The 20,008-nt window shown below is 46.0% G+C and overlaps 2 protein-coding genes across 13 annotated transcripts in view; one reads left to right on the forward strand and one right to left on the reverse strand.

Moving 5' to 3' along the window:
- WHAMM (WASP homolog associated with actin, golgi membranes and microtubules) overlaps positions 1-20,008 on the reverse strand; it is a 51,390-nt gene that overhangs the window by 20,117 nt on the left and 11,265 nt on the right. For 4 of the 8 annotated variants that reach the window (XR_012415276.1, XR_012415277.1, XR_012415278.1 and 1 more), the window contains exons 1-2: positions 3,883-4,597; positions 479-652 (exon numbers count right to left, since the gene is read on the reverse strand). Coding sequence is in view for 3 of the 8 variants with exons in the window: in XM_005560316.5 (XP_005560373.3) it covers positions 479-652; positions 3,883-4,494 (786 nt within the window). In the remaining 5 variants the exon portion in view is untranslated. Of the gene's footprint in view, positions 1-478; positions 653-3,509; positions 3,729-3,882; positions 4,598-14,124; positions 14,398-20,008 lie in introns of those variants that run through there. The other 4 variants (XM_073996556.1, XM_073996557.1, XM_073996558.1 and 1 more) reach the window with 4 other exon arrangements.
- The window catches only part of FSD2 (fibronectin type III and SPRY domain containing 2), a 63,451-nt gene continuing 47,060 nt past the window's right edge, over positions 3,618-20,008 (forward strand). For 4 of the 5 annotated variants that reach the window (XR_012415279.1, XR_012415280.1, XM_015453196.3 and 1 more), the window contains exon 1: positions 9,944-10,047. The gene's annotated coding sequence lies outside the window, so the exon portion shown is untranslated. Of the gene's footprint in view, positions 4,732-9,943; positions 10,048-20,008 lie in introns of those variants that run through there. The other variant, XM_065548316.2, reaches the window with a different exon arrangement.

A 20,008-nucleotide genomic window follows, 5' to 3' on the forward strand; every position in this document is an offset into this window, starting at 1 on the left:
AGAGCTGCTTTAACCTACAGGAGGTTGCAGTGAGCCAATATCATGCCACTGCACTCCAGCCTGGCTGACAAAGGGAGACCCTGTCTCAAAAAAATAAAAAAATTAATTGCCAGAAAAAACATTTAACTCTTTCAAATCTGTAGGAATCTTAAGCTATTAAGATGACCAACGTAAATGTCTTCATTTTCTATCAATGTTAAATATAAATTCAACATTTAAACATAAGGGTGAACTAGGCATAGTGGCTTACGCCTGTAATGCTATGCTTTGGGAGGCCGAGGTGGGCAGACTGCTTGAGCTCAGGAGTTCGAAACCAACCTGAGAAACATGGCAAAACCTCATCTCTATCAATAAATAAGTAAATAAATAAACATAAGGGCAAATCCAAACAAAAAGAGACTGAACATTAAGTATAAATAAAGAAATAATATATGACAAATGTGAATCTGATAAAATAAAAATTTTTAAAAAAACATACCAAAATATCAAGCTTACATAAAGTTGCAACTTCTCGCATAGCCCTAAATGGCTGCAATAAGTACTGGAAGAAGATGGTTGCCACAGTAACTAATTCCTGGTACGCTTCATCTTCCTCTTGGTACAATTTCATTAATGCTACCATGGTGTTGGCTTTTCCGTGTCCTTGAATAACCTAGAAAGCAAATGTGAATAAAGCTCGAATCAGGACAGTATATTTAATACATACCCAACAAACTAAACTAAACAAAAGAAACCTTCATGTTCTCAACTTTTAATACATCAATTTTAAATATTGATTAAATAGGAAAATGTTATCATCCTCCATCAAAAATGCCCAATAAAACAAGAATGGTTAAGTAAAGTATGATATATCCATGGCAGAATATTATTACTGTAGTCATTCAGCACTGTGCTTCTGAAGACTGTTCAATAATATGGAGACTTTTGGCCAGGCACAGTGGCTCACGCCTGTAATCCCAGCACTTTGGAAGGCTGAGGCGGGTGGATCACTTGAGGTCAGGACTTCAAGACCAGACTGACTAACATGGAGAAACCCCGTCTGTACTAAAAATACAGAATTAGCTGGGCGTGGTGGCACACGCCTGTAATCCGAGCTACTGAGGAGGCTGAGGCAGGAGAATCGCTTGAACCTGGGAGGCAGAGGTTGAGGTGAGCGGAGATAGCACCATTACACTCCAGCTTGGGCAACAAGAACGAAACTCCATTTCAACAAAAAAAAAAAGGAGACTTTTATAATATTAAATGGAGAGGCAGAGTGCAAAACTTAACCTCAACTATGCGCTAAGTATGCAGCAGAAAGGACCCAAAAGAAGGTTTGAGGTTGTGGATACTTTTTCATTTGACTTTTCTGACTGTAAAGGTTTTGTGAGGCTGTATTCCTTTTTAAAAGCTCATTAGGCCGGGCGCGGTGGCTCACGCCTGTAATCCCTGCACTTTGGGAGGCCGAGGCGGGCGGATCACGAGGTCAGGAGATCGAGACCATCCTGGCTAACACGGTGAAACCCCGTCTCTACTAAAATACAAAAAAAATTAGCCGGGCACGGTGGCGGGCGCCTGTAGTCCCAGCTACTCGGGAGGCTGAGGCAGGAGAATGGCGCGAACCCGGGAGGCGGAGCTTGCAGTGAGCCGAGATGGTGCCACTGCACTCCAGCCTGGGCGACAGAGTGAAGACTCCGCCTCAAAAAAAAAAAAAAAAAAAAAAAAAAAAAAAAAAGCTCATTAAGGGCCACGGCTGGTGGCTCACGCCTGTAATACCAGCACTTTGGGAGGCCAAGGCAGGCAGATCATGAGGTCAGGAGATCGAGACCATCCTGGCTAACACAGTGAAACCCTGTCTATACTAAAAATACAAAAAATTAGCCGGGTGTGGTGGCGGGCACCTGTAGTCCCAGCTACTTGGGAGGCTGAGGCAGGAGAACAGCATGAACCCGGGAAGTGGAGCTTGCAGTGAGCCGAGATGGCGCCACTGCACTCCAACCTGGGTGACAGTGCAAGACTCCGTCTTAAATAAAAAAAGAACTCATAAAATATTACAGAGCTGTCTCCAAGCACTTCAGCATGTTGATTCTCTTCATGTCCCAGGTTAACAGTCCCAGTAAGCCCTTAGCAGTGAACTCATTTACAGAGCCTCAACTGTGGTTCCAGTCTCTGCTGGTTACAGCTTCTGGGGCAAGGCAGAAAATAAACTGAACAGTGTATAATCTAGGTGGACTCACTTGGTAGGAAATTATTTTACTCCCGCAAGAAGAGAAATAAAATCAAATAATATAGATTTTTTTCAACTAATACATTCTTAAATTCTTCTATTTCCATCCTTCTGCTTAAGGAGAAAGTGATCTACTTTCAGCTGTAGTTTTTTATCCAGGTAATAATATTATTATTATTATTTTTTAAGTGAAAGCCTCGCTGCACAAAATTAAGACACACGCAAAAGTAAACTTAAGGCAAGTGATGCATTTCAGCCTTATTTCTTAGACTACTCAGAAAACTTTCAGAGTTAAAACATTCAGCTTCATTTTATATATCCTAGCAATACTAGCAATTGATCTAATTCTAGAATCAATTGCTTTTCTATTCTAAATATAAATATTAAAATTATATATTTGGACATGTTTTGAATTGAAGCTTCTTCCCCTCCCAACCCCTCATTTTTAAGTTCCAAATAAATACGTGAACTACACTAATGTGAACAGCTAGCTCAACAGTATGAACTGCATTCATGCTATAGTACCCCAGAGTGAACTTAAATTTGGGAAAACTATAACTTTTCTGATAGTAACTACAGTAAAATACATCATATAAATGTTCGATTTTAAGGAGAAACCACCTATCTCTGTGAGAAACCGAGTGTGTAAAAAACAAGTCTGATTCAAAATGATATCATTTTTCACCTCATATCCTAAGGTGAAAATGATAAAGTTGAAGATCAAACGCTGACTGGCCTGAAACTCCCCTGTGGCTTCCTCATAAAGTGAAATCAACACATGAGAAGTGGGTGTGTAGATATTTACACATAAAACCCACAGTACAAAAATGACCCCACTAACGAGCTCCTTTTATAAAATCATTTTAATTTAGAAAGCTTATTCTATATTTAGCTTAGGCTGAATTCTTCTCTTCACCTCCCCTTCCTCAAAAGAATGCACAGAAAAAAACCATTCAGGTTAATAGCAGTGAGCCGAGACTCCAGCCTGACTCTCCTTAGTAAACTGTGAGTGTGGATTTAGAAGGCATATTTTCTCCTAAACCCTTCTATGAACTTGTACTTCCCCATCCCCTTAGGTTCAGTAGGTTTACCACTCAAGTAATTACTCTCTCTCAAACTACCTCTTTCAAGCTTAAAAGGGCACTAATGCGGTTATTCCAAACTGATGAATAAAGTTCACTTTCTGCTGGCTTTCCATTTGACTAAGTATATATTACTTAAAACAAAACACTCTATCTCCTAAAAGCCATTTCTTCTATCCCATTCGCGACGTTCCCTCATACACAGACTTAGAATTGCTTACATTTAGTCCGTGTTATTCTTTCCTACATGGATGGGTTGTTTTCAGTTTTGCTTGCATATTTCTGGCATTTCCCGTTGCAACATCCTGCTCTGCCAGCATCTTCAGGGCAAAGGTTGGGGGCCTAGCCCAGCTCCCAGCTGCAAGTACACTAGGCTCTAACTTCGCTTGTCCTCTCTGCAGGCCCTCCCGGAGCTACCGCCGGTTTCCCGCAGCGGTCCCGCGCAGGTGAGGGCACCGGGGAGCCCACGGCCTTCTCCGCCCGCCGGCTCCTCCCCATCAGCCGTCAGCCAGGGCTCTCGGCGCCGGGGGAGCCTCCCACAGGGTCCCAGGCCATGGAAGCGGGGACGAACGCCTGCGGCCCGGCCTCTCTTACCTGGCGCAGCCGCGCGTCCACCTCGACCCACCGCGCGCGCAAGGCCCGCTCCCGGAACTCGCACGGGCTCTCGCAGTCGGCCGCGCCGCCCTCAGCCGGGAAGAGCGCGTCGCGCACTGTGGCGCCGCCGCAGCCGTCGGCCGCCGCGCCCAGGTAGCGCTCCAGCTGCCCGCACAGCTCCTGCAGCGCCGCCTCGCCGGGGTCCGCGCGCGCCGGCCACAGCAAAGCCCACAGCCCGAGCCCCAGACCCCAGGCCCCGCCGCCGCCGCCCACATCCAGCTCCGGCGGCAGCCGCGGGAAGCAGCGCTCCAGAGGCGGCCACAGCGCCGCCAGCTGCCGGTGCGCGCCGCGGAGCCCTGCGGCCGAGAGCAGGCCTGCCCAGCTGGGCGGGGACACGGCTGCCTCGGGCTTGGGCTCGGGCTCGGGCCCCAGCCGGGCCCCCTCGCGCCGCCGTCGCTGCTGCGCGGTGCGGTCGTGACAAGTCACAGCGAACTTGCCCTCCGCTTCGTTCCAAGCCACCAGGAAGCGCAGCCGGTGCCTCTCGGGCTCGGCGAAGAGGCCCTCCCGGACAGGCACCCAGCCCTCTAAGCTGTCGGGCTGCTCGTCTTCCATGGCAGTCGGCGGCAGCGGTCCTAGGGCTCGGCGGGCGAGGGCCTGGCCTGCTCGCACCGCCTGTCACGGGACAGTCCGAACCCGAGCATTTTTCACTGGAATCGAAACCGCGTCAGTGACCCAGCAGCGCCCTGGCCCCCGGCACCTCTAATTGGCTGACCCGGAGGTGGGGCTTACAAGAGGTGTTCGGGGTTGGTTGGGTGATAGACGACAGGGCCAGCGACAACCAATGAAAAGGTGAGACGGTGTCCCTCAGGAGTCAATCATCTCGCAACCCGTTCAGGAGTCTGGGAAATACAGCTCTTGCCTCACCTTTTCCACCCAATACATAAGGACGTTGGAAAAATATCTGTTGAATCGGCGAGTTGTTGTCTTAGTCTCCCACACTAAACTGTGAACTTCTTGAGAACAGGGACCAAGCTGATTTCCTTTTCTATCATCAGGGCCCTATTGAGTACATGGTTCCCGCCCTCAAGAATGTCACAAATGTGCTGGGGAGATGAAACATAAACTCGATAGTCATTTATTGAGGGCCTCTAAGTGCCAAGTACTGGGCAAGAAGCCACAAATTTATTTTTGTCAATTCAACAAACTTTTATTGAGTGTCGGCTGTGTGTCAGTATTGAGGGGGTGGAGTAAGAGGAGGAATTCAGGGCACTGCAGCTCCCAACCAGGGTGTTTAAATACAATCTGTGTTCTAACTCTTCACTTTAGAGTTAAGGAAACAGAGGCCCAGACAAACTTAAGATACACCGACACTCGGGCTCGACATGACCACCTGGCTACTGAAGGCCTGTTTAAGGAGATATCAGGAAATCCAGTTTACATGTCAGGGTGGAGCTAGATCTGTTCTTGCATCAAGGACCAAGACGGCCCTACTCTCTGCCTAGGAAATGTGCAGTGTAGACTGAGAAATACAGTCCATGTCCGCTCCCATCCTGGGAGTGCACTGAGACAGGTGGTGGTAATGGGGGGAGGAAAGGAGGCAGATGCCAGGAAGCTGGGATCAGGAGCCCTTTGCCAAAGCAAGGCCTGTGAGGTGTTGATTTGGGAACAAGTGAAAGCGTGTGTGAAGGTTTTGAGCTGGGAAAAACTGGAATCAGATTTTGTACTTGCTGTTGTCCCCAAGGGTAAACAATAAGCAAACAAAAAAATCAGGGCCAAGCTAAAGCTCTAGTTAGGACATCTCTCTGCCTTGAAAATGACCTCAAGAAATCTAGGAACCTTTGTGGAATGCAGCTTGAAGGTGGAAAGGTGCCTTTGTCTGAAGGTCCTTCCCCTTTTATGCCTGCTGCAAGTATGAGGGTTGGGGATTGGGCCCTGGGACACAGTCACTCAGTCTTCTTGGAGAGATAACCTTTTAGCTGAAGTGATTGATTTTCCCCTACTTTTAATATACTGTTTTAACTAATATGATTTACTTATGATTTTTAACAGTCTGTTTTAAATATCTTTCTTGTATATTCCTCACATTGTATCTTTTTACTATCTGTTTTATACTGTGTTATCATTTCTATTAGTTTTCTAATCTGTTTGGTTTTTCAAGAGGAAATTGTCAATCTTTCTCATTATAAAGTGTCGTGGGTGGCTGGGTGCAGTGGCTCACACCTGTAATCCCAGCACTTTTAGAGGCCGAGGTGGGTGGATCACTTGAAGTCAGGAGTTCGAGACCAGCCTGGCCAACATGGCCAAACCCCGTCTCTACTTAAAATACAAAAAAAAAAAAAAATGTTAGCCAGGTATGGTGGTGCATGCACTATAATCCCAACTACTCAGGAGGCTGAGGCATGAGAATTGCTTGAATCCAGGAGGCAGAGGTTACAGTGAGCTGAGATTGCACCACAGCATTCCAGCCTGGGTGAAACAGTGAGACTCTGTCTCAAAAAAAAAAAAAAAAAAAAAAGAAAGAAAGAAAAGAAAAGAAAAGAAAAGAAAAAAGAAAATTATCCTCTTTATGTATATTAATATATGTCTTAATCCATTCAGGCTGCTATAACAGAATACCATTGAGTGGGTGGCTTATAAACAACAAACATTTATTTCTCATAGTTTTGGAGGCTGGAAAGTCCAAGATTAAAGTACTAGCAGATTCAGTGTCTGGTAAGGACACTTGGTTCATAGATAACTGTATTCTTACTGCATCTTCACATGGCAGAGCTCTCTGGGACCCCCAGTGTAACGGCACTAATTTTATTCATGAGGGCTTGCCTTCATGACCTAGTCACCTCCCAAAGGCTACATTTCCAAATATCATCACATTGGGGATTTAAGTTCAACATGGGAATTTTAGGGGAATATAAACTGTCTATAGCATATGTATATACATGTATGATGGTTAATTTTTTTTTTTTTTTTTTTTTTTTGAGACAGAGTCTCGCTGTGTCACCCAGGCTGAAGTACAGTGGAACGATCTCGGCTCACTGCAAGCTCCGCCTCCCAGGTTCACGCCACTCTCCTGGCTCAGCCTCCCGAGTAGCTGGGACTACAGGCGCCCGCCACCACACCCGGCTGATTTTTTGTATTTTTAGTAGAGACGGGGTTTCACCGTGTTAGCCAGGATGGTTTCGATCTCCTGACCTCGTGATCCACCCGCCTCAGCCTCCCAAAGTGCTGGGATTACAGGCGTGAGCCACCGCGCCCGACCGGTTAATTTTAATGTGTCAACTTGATTGGGCCACCAGGTGTTTAGTCAAACATTATTCTGGGTGTGTGCATGATAGTGTTTCTGGATGAGCTTAACCTTTGAGTCAGTAGACTGAGTAAAACCGGTTGCCCTCCCTCGTGTGAGTGGGCCTAATCCAATCAATTGAAGGTCTGAATAGAACAAAAAGTTTGAATAAGAGAGAATTCTTCCTGCTTAACTGCCTTCAAGTGGGGATATGGGTTTTTTTCCCGCCTTCCAACTCAAATGGAAACATTGGCTCTCCAGGGTGTTGAGCCTGCTGGCCTTTGGACGAGAACCACACCATTGGCTCTCCTGGATCTTCCGCTTGCTAACTGCAGATCTTGGGACTTTTTGGTCTTCATAATTACATGAGTCAATTCCTTATGATAAATCTGTTTCCATATATGTATACATTCTATTGGTTCTGTTTCTCTGGACAATTCTGACTATTACACTGTGTATGTGTGTGTGTGTGTGAGAGAGAGAGAGAGAGAGATGGGGGGAGAGAGAGAGAGAGAGAGAGAAGAGAGAGATTATACTGTTACACTGGTCTGTGGGCTCAGCATCAAAGTAGGAATTTTGCAACACACCCCACAGTTAACACTTTCTTTTTTCCTCAACACCTAGACTCTTTCAATTTCTTAACAGAATCAGAATTTTGGAAGAAAAGAACATTAACAATAAATTGTCATTTTATAAATTATGAAACTAGAGCTTAGAGAAATAATCAATCACAGTCCATAATGAATGTATTGGCTGGATAGTCCCATCTCTATGCCATACTGTGGCAAGTAAAAAAAAAAGAAAGTTAGCTTGAGGCATATATGGGAAGTGTATCCTGTGATTTAATTAGAAAAGTGCCCCCAAAATGTTTTTTAACCTTTTATGGTTTATGAGCACCTCTGAGAATCTGTTGAAACCTGTGAGTTCTCTTCCCAGAAGTGATTCCATAAGGACACAAACATAATTTTGCATATAATTTTAGAAACTCATTTATGTAGCCCCTGGCAATTCCTGAGCCATAGATAAAGAAAACTTGCTTTAAAGTGTTAGCTATACAGTGATGTGAAAAGGTTCAAATCAGCCTTACAGGCACAGCCCACTTAAAAATATGGCATTTCCTACATTTAAAAAACAGGCATCTACATTATCATTAGTATTATTATGTTTTTTAAGAGGCAGGGTCTCTGTCACCAGACTGGAGTACAGTGACGCAGTCACAGCTCACTGCAGCCTCAAACTACTAGGCTCAAGAGATCCTCCTTCCTTAGCCTCTGAAGTAGCTGGGACTATAGTCATGAACTGCCGTACCTAGCTCCACATGATTGTTTTTAATTTTTGAGACAGGTCTTTCTCTGTCACCAGACTGAAGTCCAGTGGTGTCATCAGGGCTCGCTGTAGCCTTGACCTCTCAGGTTCAAGCAATCCTCCCTCCTCAGCCTCCCAAGCAGCTGGGACTACAGGTGTGCCCCAACACAGCTAATTTTTTTATTTGTGGACATGGGGGTCTCCCCATGTTGCCAAGGCCGGTCTCAAACTGCTGCACTCCAATAATGGAAATAGCTTCAGTCAAGGGAGGGGAATCAAGTAATGGGAATCCTGGCCCCACAGTGGGAATCCCCAGAGATTCCCCATGAGAGAGTCAGAGCTAAGCATACTCCAGGCCCAGAGAGCCTGAGGCTGGTACCCACTCTGATGTCTACTCAAATAGAAGCCATCTTATGGCGTCAGCCCTCCTGCCCTGGCTTCTAAACCAGCATCTCTGGGAGGAATGTGGCGAGGAGAGGCCAACTCCATGCTTCCTTTTCCAGGGCAGGCTTCCTGCTAAAGAGGCCCACTCTGGGAAAGGGAGAAGATTTAACACTGGCTAAACCAGGTTTGGCTTTTTGATTAATCTATTGAACTGGACATTCAATTCCTGAATTTGAGGTGCTGACTTCAAGTGACCTTAGGACTATGTGTCACCTAAGAGGGAGAAGAAAGTCATTGGGTCTGCTGGATTTTCATCCAAAGAGGGGAATAATTCCCACCTGGAGTACAGTTTAAAGGAATATTAGGAGAAAAAAATAAAGTTGCATTTGATTGCCTCCAGAACTGTGCTTACCAAGAACACTTTGGAAGAAGCCCCCAGGAAAGCCCTGATGGAAGACGCACTGCCCAAGGGCTCTCAAGAATCTCCTTCCAGGCCCGGTGCAGTGGCTTACCCCTATAATCTCAGCACTTTTGGAGGCTGAGGTGGGCAGATCACGAGGTCAGGAGTTCGAAACCAGCCTGGCCAGTATGGTGAAACCCCGTCTCTACTAAAAATACAAAAATTAGCCAGGTGTGGTGGCAGGCGCCTGTAATCCCAGCTACTCAGGAGGCTGAGGCAGAAGAATCGCTTGAACCCGGGAGGCAGAGGTTGCAGTGAGCCAAGATCATGCGGTTGCACTCCAGCCTGGGCAACAGAGCAAGACTCCGTCTCAAAAAAGAATCTCCTTCCTGGCCTTGCCATGACAGTCCTCAGCCCTCTCCACATGACCAGCCATCTGAGACCCATGGTAGAGCCACAAGTCTAAAACCCCTCACAGCACAGGAAGTAACTCAGAGCACAGCATGTGACCTCTCCTGGTGATACTTGAGTAGTAAGAAGTGGCAACTCAACCACAGCAAGTCTATATTTGGACCTTCACTCATGGCAGGCCTGTTGCTATTTGCAGCTGTAGCCAGCTCGTGTTACCATCCAGCTTTGGTGCCTCACTTGCGGAACTCTGGTGTAAAATAGGCAGGGGTAGCCTGTGGGGCATGCAGAGGTCACCAGGAAGGAAAGCCTGCTGAACACGGATTCAATTTTCTAGCAGAACTCCAGGTCCTCTGAGTTAAAGGAAGCATTTATGGACGCTTAGCAGGCAAGTTTTGGGGTAGTCATATTCTTCCCATGCAAATTATATTATTAGAAACCAACTTAATGCTGCAATATTAATGCAACATATTTCCTGTAGGTGGGAAGAGATATCATGGTAAATTGCAGATGTTTAAATTACAATAAACAGTGTAAATGTTTTCTGTGCCTTCTTAAAGTAAGAATTCGCATTAACTGAACATGATGTTGGGACAGGATGTGAGAGGCTCTGATGAAGGCAGACGGGCTGGTGATTCTTGTAATGTGTCTTTAGGATATCTGTAGTGCTGGGGCCCATTTGCTAGAACCATTTGCTAGAACAGTTTGGAAATATAAATGTTGAATATCATCTGGCTATACTATTGCGTTGTAAATACATTTTATTTAACCTGCATGTACATGCTGACAAATAATAACTTCATGCATTGATTCAAATACTAAAAAACAGCATCATAATTAGTTTTCACTTGTTATGCATACAGCCTCCTCCTATAGAAAGTTTTCAGGTTTGGGCAGTGTCTGCAAAGCCGATTTGAATCATTTCATATCGCTGTAACACTTTAAGGCAAGTCCTTTCGCTGCTGTGCCTCAGGAATTGCCAAGGGCTACATGGGTGAGCTAAAATTATATGCAAAGTTATGTTCCTGCCCTTATGGAATCACTTCTGGGAAGAGAATTCACAGGTTTCAGTAGATTCAGTAGATGTGCCCATGACCCATAAAAGGTTAATAACAAGCCAAGTGAGGTGGCAGATTGCATGAGCCCAGGAGTTCAAGACCAGTCTGGGCAACATAGCGAGACCCTGTCTCTAAAAAAGAAAAAAAAAAACATTCTGGGGGGACTTTTCTAAGTAATGCACAGGGATACACCTCCCATATAAGCCTTAGGTAAACATCTTTTTAATTTTTTTTAACTGCTTCCCTATGGCATAATGGCATAGAGGAAAGGGTATCCAGCAAAGACATTCATAATGAACTGTGACTTATTACTTTACTTCTCTAAGCTTTAGTTTCACCATTTATAAAATGACAATTTATTGTCAACCTTCCTTTCTCCCCAAATCCTGATTCTGTTAAGAGTCTAGGTGTTGAGGGCAAAAGTGAGTGTTAACTGTAGGGTGTGTTGCAAAATTCCTACTTTGACACTGAGCAAGTTTGTGTTGAGACCAGTTTGTGTTATGTGTTCAAAGGGCAAGTGCCAACCTGAAAGCATTTATTCTTATTTGTATTTGTACTAAGTGTTTTCCAGTCTTCTTGCTTGTGTCTTTCTGACAGTTCAACTTGGTGTTTCACATTCCAGCTTCTGGTTGAAAGAATTTCTCATGATGATTTATTGGTCATACAGAATCCTGGCTATTTCCCTTTGGGTAGCACATGGGAATGTAAGCATTATTTTTAGTGAACTGCTCCTCTGTCTGGAGATGGTGTGATTTAGTGGAAACCTGGGTTTGAATCCAAGCTCTTCACCTGACTGGTTGTGTGTCAGGTGAAAAGCTTGGATTCAAGCACAGGGCTAAATACAGAGTAGCCCAGATAAATTTTTGTAAAAGAAAATTGGCTATAAGCAAGCCCTTTATCCTCACAAGAACTCAGTTTTGCCATCCTAAAATCAGGATTTTTTTTAAACATCCATGACCTGCTGAATAAAATCAGGAAATTGAATTAGATGCTCTCCAAGGGACCTCCATCCCTAGAATACCACATCTCTGCCTGGGCCCCTTGGAAACTCTTGCTATAGGGAGAGGAATAATCTCATAGCAGATGTCTGTGCATGGTTATGAGGCCGTTCTGCTTTGGTGCCTTCTTTCATCATCAGCTGTTTTCAAGGGACAAATATTCCCACAGTGGCCACGGATGATTCCACACTGCTGTGGTCACTCTCCATGAGTGACCAGGTAGAAGGCTTGTAGCCCAGGTGGGAGATACTAAGGTACGAATAATGGTAATTATAGTAAGAACAATAGCAATAACAGCAGCTAACACTTATTGAGGACTTACTTTAAGCCATGTATTATGTATAAAGTACATTATGTTATTTCGTCTAAATGCCAACCTTACGAGGTACACAGTGTTAATAGAGCTGTTTTATAGTCCATTAAAGTGAGGCCTAGAGAGATGTTTTTCCTGAAGTCATACTTCCAGGATGTGGCAGAAACAATGCAAACACAGGACTGTCTAAATCCAGAAGGCAGTGGTCTTGGGGAGGGGGGAGGAGGGACAGGAAAAAGGATATTACCTAGAGATTCAAGAAGTAGAGTCAAAATCAGCATGAATTGATTATTCATTAGATTGGGGGTGTCAAAGATGAGCTTCTGGTTTGGTTTGGTGCTGGAGGGGGTGGGTGTCATGCTCTCATTCATGGATGGTAGCAATGCAAGTGGCCTTCATGGAGGGCCATGTTGGATGAGTAGGGGTTTAAGAAGCAGTGGTGAGGCAGGGAAGAGTGGGGAGCTCTCAGCAGGCAGGACAGCCTGAGCCAGGGCCTAGGATGAGTCTCACATGGAAGACCCTGAGAGCGGCCAGAAGGAACAGGGAGTGACCGCTAGGGAAGGTGGGGCTGCTTGGGGAGTATAGAGCTATGGCATGGGGCAGGGGGTCCCTGGTGCCCAGGAGAGTTGGTACTTGCCAGTAATGGAGCCCTCAGAATGTAGGACATGCAGATGTACCACTTCTGCCTGAGCAAAGCAATGTATGCTGTATGAGTTGTGCTGTTATCCTGGGCAGGGACACCCCTGAGGAAGAACCATGGTGCACACAGTCAGCAGACTGTAGAGACAGGAGGGTTTCAAGCAAGATTTCGAGCCTCAGAGGGAAATAGTGGGATTTTGGCCCTCCTAAAATCTGTGCTTTAGGAAGGAGAAGTACTCTGGGGTCCCAGGAAAGAGGGAAAGTGGCATCTCTGAGAAGTTGTGCATAGCCCCACATGGGATAATAATCCCTTATTCACTTGTCTGGAGCCTCCTTGAGACCAGGAACTGTGTCTCATCCATTGTACCCCCAGCGCCTAGCCCGGTCCCATTCTCTTGAATTCACACCTCACCAACCCCATGAACATTCAGAGCTGGGGCAATGAATGATGCCCAACACCACAGACCATGCATGTGGTAAGGTTAGCCAGGGTCACAGAAGGACCTAGGGCTTCTCCAGATGTCCTCTGCATGGGTGCAGACTTTCCAGGTCATTCCATGTTGCCCCATAACACACTGGCTCCAGGACATCTAACTCTGCCGTGACCAGGTAGAATCTATAACGCCCCAGGAGCAGAGGCAGCAACCAGGAGTCCCAGTGGAGTAGAGACGAGGAACTGCTTCTAAGCTTGGGAGACCTGCTGCTGCTGTTGCTGGCTGATAAGAGGCCCCTGGGGAAGAAGCATGACCCTCCCATCCTCTCAGGTTCTATTTCTGGAGATGCTTGTGCTTAGCTTCATTCTCTTCCTCTTTCTCCCCCATGATGTCAAGTAAGAGCTCAACCCAGCTGTTAATGGTAAGATATTATTTCCATGCAATGTGTGTAATTCTGATTAGCTGGGCAATCCGACATACAGGAGTGTGAAGGCAGGATTCAGAGCCTCTTAGGGTAGAAGGCTCTGATTGCTTTGTTGAGAATCATCCACTACAATAAGGGATTCAGGATGAGAGAGGAGGCAAAGTGGTGTTTCCGTAGCTGGAAGGGAACTTTGACCTTGTGAACCATCAGAGGGAAACCCTATGGGCTAAAGTGCGGGCAATGTGCGTGATACCCAGGAGGAGCTAGCAATCCCTTGGGTCTGGTATGTATGGAGCGGGATGCTTGCCGGTATCACTGAGTGCTGATTTTGCTGGGACGCAGATTCAGTGTGACAAAAAGTTGTGCCCTAGTTCACTCGAAGCCATACTTCTCCAGCTCTGTGTACAGGCTGCATTAGTGAGGATGAACCAGGACTGCCCCAGCCAGGGCCTAATGGTGGACAGGTTTCTTAGTAGTAACCTCTCCATAAAGAAAACCCAATTCTGGAGTCTTCATAAATCATAGATGCTCTGGAGGCAAAACACTGGCCCTGGTGCCTAGAAACCACTGGCTTTGCAATGCTGCCTCTGGAAACCTACCTCCACTCATCCTTCTCTCCATCTAGGCGGTGGACCTGATCCTGTTTGTGGTCCCAGGTGGCATGGACCAAGACCTGGTGGAGGTGGTGCACTGTGTGCCTTAATCCTGCGTGGTCATGGTATCTCAGCCTCAGCAGGTGTTACCGAAGTGATATTTACCACTGTCTTCCATGTGAAGAGTTTTGGAGCACTGGAGAGGGGGAGAACTCCAAGAGCGATGTTCCCAAGTCTTAGAGTCTCAGGAGCAAGGTTTCCTTATGAGGATCCAGATCTCTGAAACCAATAACATACATGGCATTGGGTTAGGATAGCAGCATCTTTTTCACCTAATGACTGCTGGAAGTCGACTTCTCTGTGTGGTGCTGATAGAGTACCTAGAAAAACAGCAACCCATGGACACTTCAGAGTGAAGAGGAGAAGAGAGAAGGTCCCCAGGGGCTCACCAGGGCTGAGTCCATGTAGTGACACTTCCACATCCCACCTCCCCAAACCCTCTACCATCAGAGAAGGCTGGTTGGTTCTTGTGTTTTTGTCTTGTCAGAAAGCCAGGGTGAGCGCATGGAGGAAAATGTGAGGGATTTCCAAGGCGGAATGTAGCCATGATTAACTGGGGGAGTGATATTTGGTACAGAGCCCCAGTTGAAGTGGCTAAGGGCCCCTCCAGGTTAAGAGCAGGACACAGTTCCATCACTGGGATCCAGAACCTCCTATTCTTGGATCAAAATGTTACCAGCATCCTGGGTTCTTGTAATCTCCCAGGATAGAAATCAAGAGAGATCACCAGACACAGCAGCAAAGAAAAAGTTTATTTTAGCTTGTGCACAAGGAAGCCGGCACTGAAGAAGAAAAGAATGGGCTGCCCCTTGAGGAAAGTAGTGTGTGGGTTAGTTTTATAAAGTCTTTCTATAGGGAAGGGTTACATCGGGGCATGTGTAGAAGGGTTTTTCTAGTGCTTGCACAGTGGCTCAACATGCTTCTTCATACATTATATGTAACATTAGCATTTTAAATCGCCACCCCAGGTGTGATTTTCAGCATTAAAATGAAGAAGGGGTAACTACAGGTTGGAGTTTAAATCTAACTGCACATTTGGGGCTCCAGGGAAGTCCCTAAACCCCCGAAATAGGAGCTTATGGTTATAGCGGTTATAGCTTCTTGGGTCTTTTGTTACTGATTGGCTGGGAGTTAGATAAGCAAGAGCTTGACTGAGGGGCTTTTTTTTTTTTTTTTTTTGAGACAGAGTCTCACTCTATCCCCCAAGCTGGAATGCAGTAGCGTGATCTTGGATCACTGCAACCTTCGCCTCCCAGGTTCAAGCGATTCTCATGCCTCAGCCTGCCGAGTAGCTGGGATTCCAGGCTCCCACCACCACGCCCAGCTAATTTTTGTATTTCTAGTAGAGACGGGGTTTCATCATACTAGCCAGGCTGGTCTTGAACTCCTGACCTCAGGGGATCCGCCCACCTCAGCCTCCTAAAGTGCTGAGATTACAGGTGTGAGCCACTGCGCAGGGCCGACTGAAGGACTTTTATCCTTTTCCTCCAGATCATCTTAACATAGGAAGCTAACTAGCCTCCCTGTCTCAAATCCTTCCTAAATGGGCCAGAGGTAGAACTGTGTTGGCACCTCTGCTCTCCTCATCACTACTCCTAGCCTTTTCCTGTGCTCACAGGACAAAACTTGGAGGGCACCGGGGGAGGCAGTGAGCAGAGCCTGGCTGGTTGTCCCCAGGAAGGAAGGAGGAGGTCCAGGCCATAACGGCAAGGTGGCATCTCTGACCAGCCTAGGACGCAGGACAGAGTTCTTCTTCCTCAGGCCATGGGTAACTTGGCTTCCACAAATAAAAGCTGAGGAAGAGGGATGAAACTGGAGGCTTACAGCAGGAATGTCCAAGGAGGGCAGGGGGAAGGGCAGGCAGGCAGTTCAGGACATCACAGACTTTCATGGCCAGAGTGTAGAGAGGCTGAAGAAGGTGGGTTTTCTGGAGGACTGTCCCAACCTCTCAGGGGCCAGCTGGGCATCCAGGCATCTCCTACCTTAGAAGGTAGACCAGCAGAATAGGCACCACTTAGAGATTTAGAAATGCAGTTTTCCAGACCTCACTCTAGACTTTCTGACTCTACATTTAACCAGATCCTCAAGGTGACGTGTGAGCAGGAAAGCTTGAGAAACCTTGTTGAGGGGAGGAGTTCTGACAGGGCTGGAGGGAGGACACCCCTCTAACAGGCAGCACGCAGGGGCTACCATGGAGGTGACATCACACCACATGGTGAGTTGGGGAAAGACAGAGGCAATGAGCTCCTTCCGGCGGGGCTGAGTGTGAGGGGGCTGCTGGAGGGGGCTGCTCAAGACAGCAGCTGTGCCTCTGAGCCTCTGCCTCTGCATGGGGCACAGGTTAGGGCCAGAGACATGGATTTGGAGCCCTCAGAAGAGACAGGGACGTAGAAGCTGTGAGACTGGACGAGATCACCTAGAGCAAGTAGAGAGTGGGAAGAGGGCCTAGAATGGAGGTTGAGGGGATGCCGCCATATAAACAGCAGCCAAGGGGAGGAACTTGGCAGAGATTTCAGCAATCAGTGGCCTAGGGGAAATTCCAGCTGAGCCGGGGGAGACAGAAGGGTCAATAGGATTGAATGGATGGAGCAGACAGGAGAGCACCAGACAGGGTCCATGGATTTCACAGGCCATCAGAAAATGTTACATTAAAAGGGCTATCAAAAGCGGAGATAGGCCAGGCACATTGGCTCACACCTGTAATCCCAATATTTTGGGAGACCAAGGCGGGAGGATTGCTTAAGCAAGAGTTTGAGACCAGCCTGGGCAACATAGTGAGACCCCATCTCTACAAAAATTACAAAAATTAGCCAGGCATGGTGGTCTGTGCCTGTGATCCTATCTGCTCGGGAGGCTGAGGTGGGAGGATTGCTTCAGCCCAGGAGGTCAAAGCAGCAGTGAGCTGAGATCGCACCACTGCACTCCAATCTGGGCAACAGAGCAAGACCCTGTCTCAAAAAACAAACAAACAAACAACAACAACAACAACGAAAAAAACAGTGGAGATAGTGGAAAGAAAACTTAATGCCTTTTTAAAAACATAGTTTGGGAAGTGGCTACTAAAAGGACAGTCTATCAGCAGAAGTGACAGTCCATCACTGCAGAAAGATAAATAGAGCTGACAGGGGAAGCTGCTGAACTTGTTGATTTCTGTTTTCTGTGTACAGCTGTGGAACAAATAGGGAAGACAAACAGCTGGCTGCTAACTCTGATCACATAAATGGAAGTTAAGGAAAACTGGATCATAAAAGTGATGGATAAGGAAAAAACAGTGCTAAACCATATCTTAAAATATTTTGCTTATCTTATTTTTCTCAAAACATTATATATATGTCATGTTAAAATAGCTTAATAATATTGGTTTTTTTAAAAAAAAAAAAAAGGTGGCCGGGCGCGGTGGCTCAAGCCTGTAATCCCAGCACTTTGGGAGGCCGAGATGGGCGGATCACAAGGTCAGGAGATTGAGACCAGCCTGGCTAACTCAGTGAAACCCCGTCTCTACTAAAAAATACAAAAAACTAGCCGGGTGAGGTGGCAGGCGCCTGTAGTCCCAGCTACTTGGAAGGCTGAGGCAGGAGAATGGCGTAAACCCGGGAGGCAGAGCTTGCAGTGAGCCGAGATCCGGTCACTGCACTCCAGCCTGGGCGACAGAGCGAGACTCCGTCTCAAAAAAAAATAAAATAAAAATAAAAAATTAAAAAAATTTAAAAATTTTAAAAAGGCATTAAGTTTACCACAATTTTTTAATGGGGGTAGGCATTGGGAACTGGATTGTGATGATGGCTGCACAATTTGGGGAATTTACTAAAAATCATTGAATTGTGCACTTAAAACATGAATTTTCTTCCTTTCTTCCTTTCTTTCTTCCAACAGGGTCTTGCTCTGTCACCCAGGCTGGAGTGCAGTGGCAAGATAATAGTTCACTGCAGCCTCAATCTTCCAAGCTAAAGTGATCCTCCCACCTTAGCATTCTGAGTAGCTAGGACTGCAGGCACACACCACCACGCTGGGCTAGTTTTTTGTTTTTGTTTTTGTTTTTTTAATAGAGGTGAGGTTTCTTTGTGTTGTCCAGGCTGGTCTCGAACTCCTAACCTCAAGAGGTCCTCCCACCTTTGCCTCCCAAAGTGCTTGGATAACAGGTGTCAGCCACTGTACCTGACCTGTAATATTTTTCTGTTCTTGGAAAGTCTTTTGTTGGTCATCTATGATACTTCTCTATAAAAATACACATGTATAACTTGAGATTTAAGATTTCCTCTTATTCTCCTGGAACCATACATCTCTGAATAGTAAACTCTTTTTTTCTTTTGGATGAAGTTACCAATACAGCTTTTAGTCACATGTAAGCAAAATAACATAAATATATTAAAAATTTCAGTAAATAATAATAATTATTTATTTATTTTTTTTTTTTTTGAGATGGAGTCTCGCTCTGTCGCCCAGGCTGGAGTGCAGTGGCGCCATCTCCGCTCACTGCAAGCTCCGCCTCCCGGGTTCACGCCATTCTCCTGCCTCAGCCTCCTGAGTAGCTGGGACTACAGGTGCCGCCACCACACCCTCCTAACTTTGTATTTTTAGTAGAGACTGGGTTTCACCATGTTAGCCAGGATGGTCTCGATCTCCTGACCTTGTGATCTGCCCGCCTTGGCCTCCCAAAGTGCTGGGATTACAGGCATGAGCCAGCGCGCCCGGCCAATAATTATTACATGAAAAATAAAATGGAAATGCATCTCTTAATGAGGTAGATGGAGCTTTTTAAAAAAAGTCGATTTGTGTATCCGTTGATGAAAATTACATGTTTTAGACTGCAACAGGAATTAGGGTCAATTGTCTTTCTGCTTTCAGTTTGTTGATGTAAGCACTGAGCAACCTTGCTCAGCTACATAATCAAACATTGATGGAAATGAAAGTGTTTTATTATAGCAGTGTCACTCATATTTTTTAACTCTTTCTGCGATGTGTGTCAAAAAGTACATAGTGATCTATCATGAAAAACTATTTTTAATCATATATTAGCTGACAATTTGATTAGATCTTCCTTCAACTTTATTGAAAGCAAAGAACTGGAAACCACTCAGCTTGAAAACAATTTTTTTCTTATGCATTCATTAATGTCACTCACCCTCCACCATTGATAGCAATACTTCAAATTGTCCTTCCATTTAATCCCCTGGAGGTTTTTGGGTTTTGTTGTTGTTGTTGTTGTTGTTTAATTCCCAAGCAATGAAATCTTACAGTGCAATGAAATATTCAGGACAAGTGAGAGGTATAGTTTTACTTTTGTAATAAAGAGAAGGACTATTGTGAAAAAAGAATCTACATGAAGCCTCAAATGCTGGCTTCTTCCCAGGCAGAGCAGCTCTGGGAAAGATTAAAAATGAAGTTGAGCATCTGGGAGCTGATCCTCCTGAAGCTATCTATACCCATGTACCCCTTGGAAAGTCTTCACATACAGATTCCGTAGCCTGAACAGTGATGGTGGGAATGCCACCCTTTGATGGAGTCTGGATAGGAAAAGGGGAGAAGGCCAGGCGTGGTGGCTCATGCCTGTAATCCCAGCACTTTGGGAGGCTAAGGTGGGCGGATCATGAGGTCAGGAGATCGAGACCATGCTGGCTAACACAGTGAAACCCTGTCTCTACTAAAAATACAAAAAAAAAAAAAAAAATTAGCTGGGCGTGGTGGCGGGCGCCTATAGTCCCAGCTACTGGGGAGGCTGAGGCAGGAGAATGGCGTGAACCCGGGAGGCGGACCTTGCAGTGAGCCGAGATCGCGCCACTCACTCCAGCCTGGGTGGCAGAGCGAGACTCCATCTCAAAAAAAAAAAAAA

Source organism: Macaca fascicularis, chromosome 7 (assembly GCF_037993035.2).
Source record: "Macaca fascicularis isolate 582-1 chromosome 7, T2T-MFA8v1.1".
Lineage (NCBI taxonomy): Eukaryota > Metazoa > Chordata > Mammalia > Primates > Cercopithecidae > Macaca > Macaca fascicularis.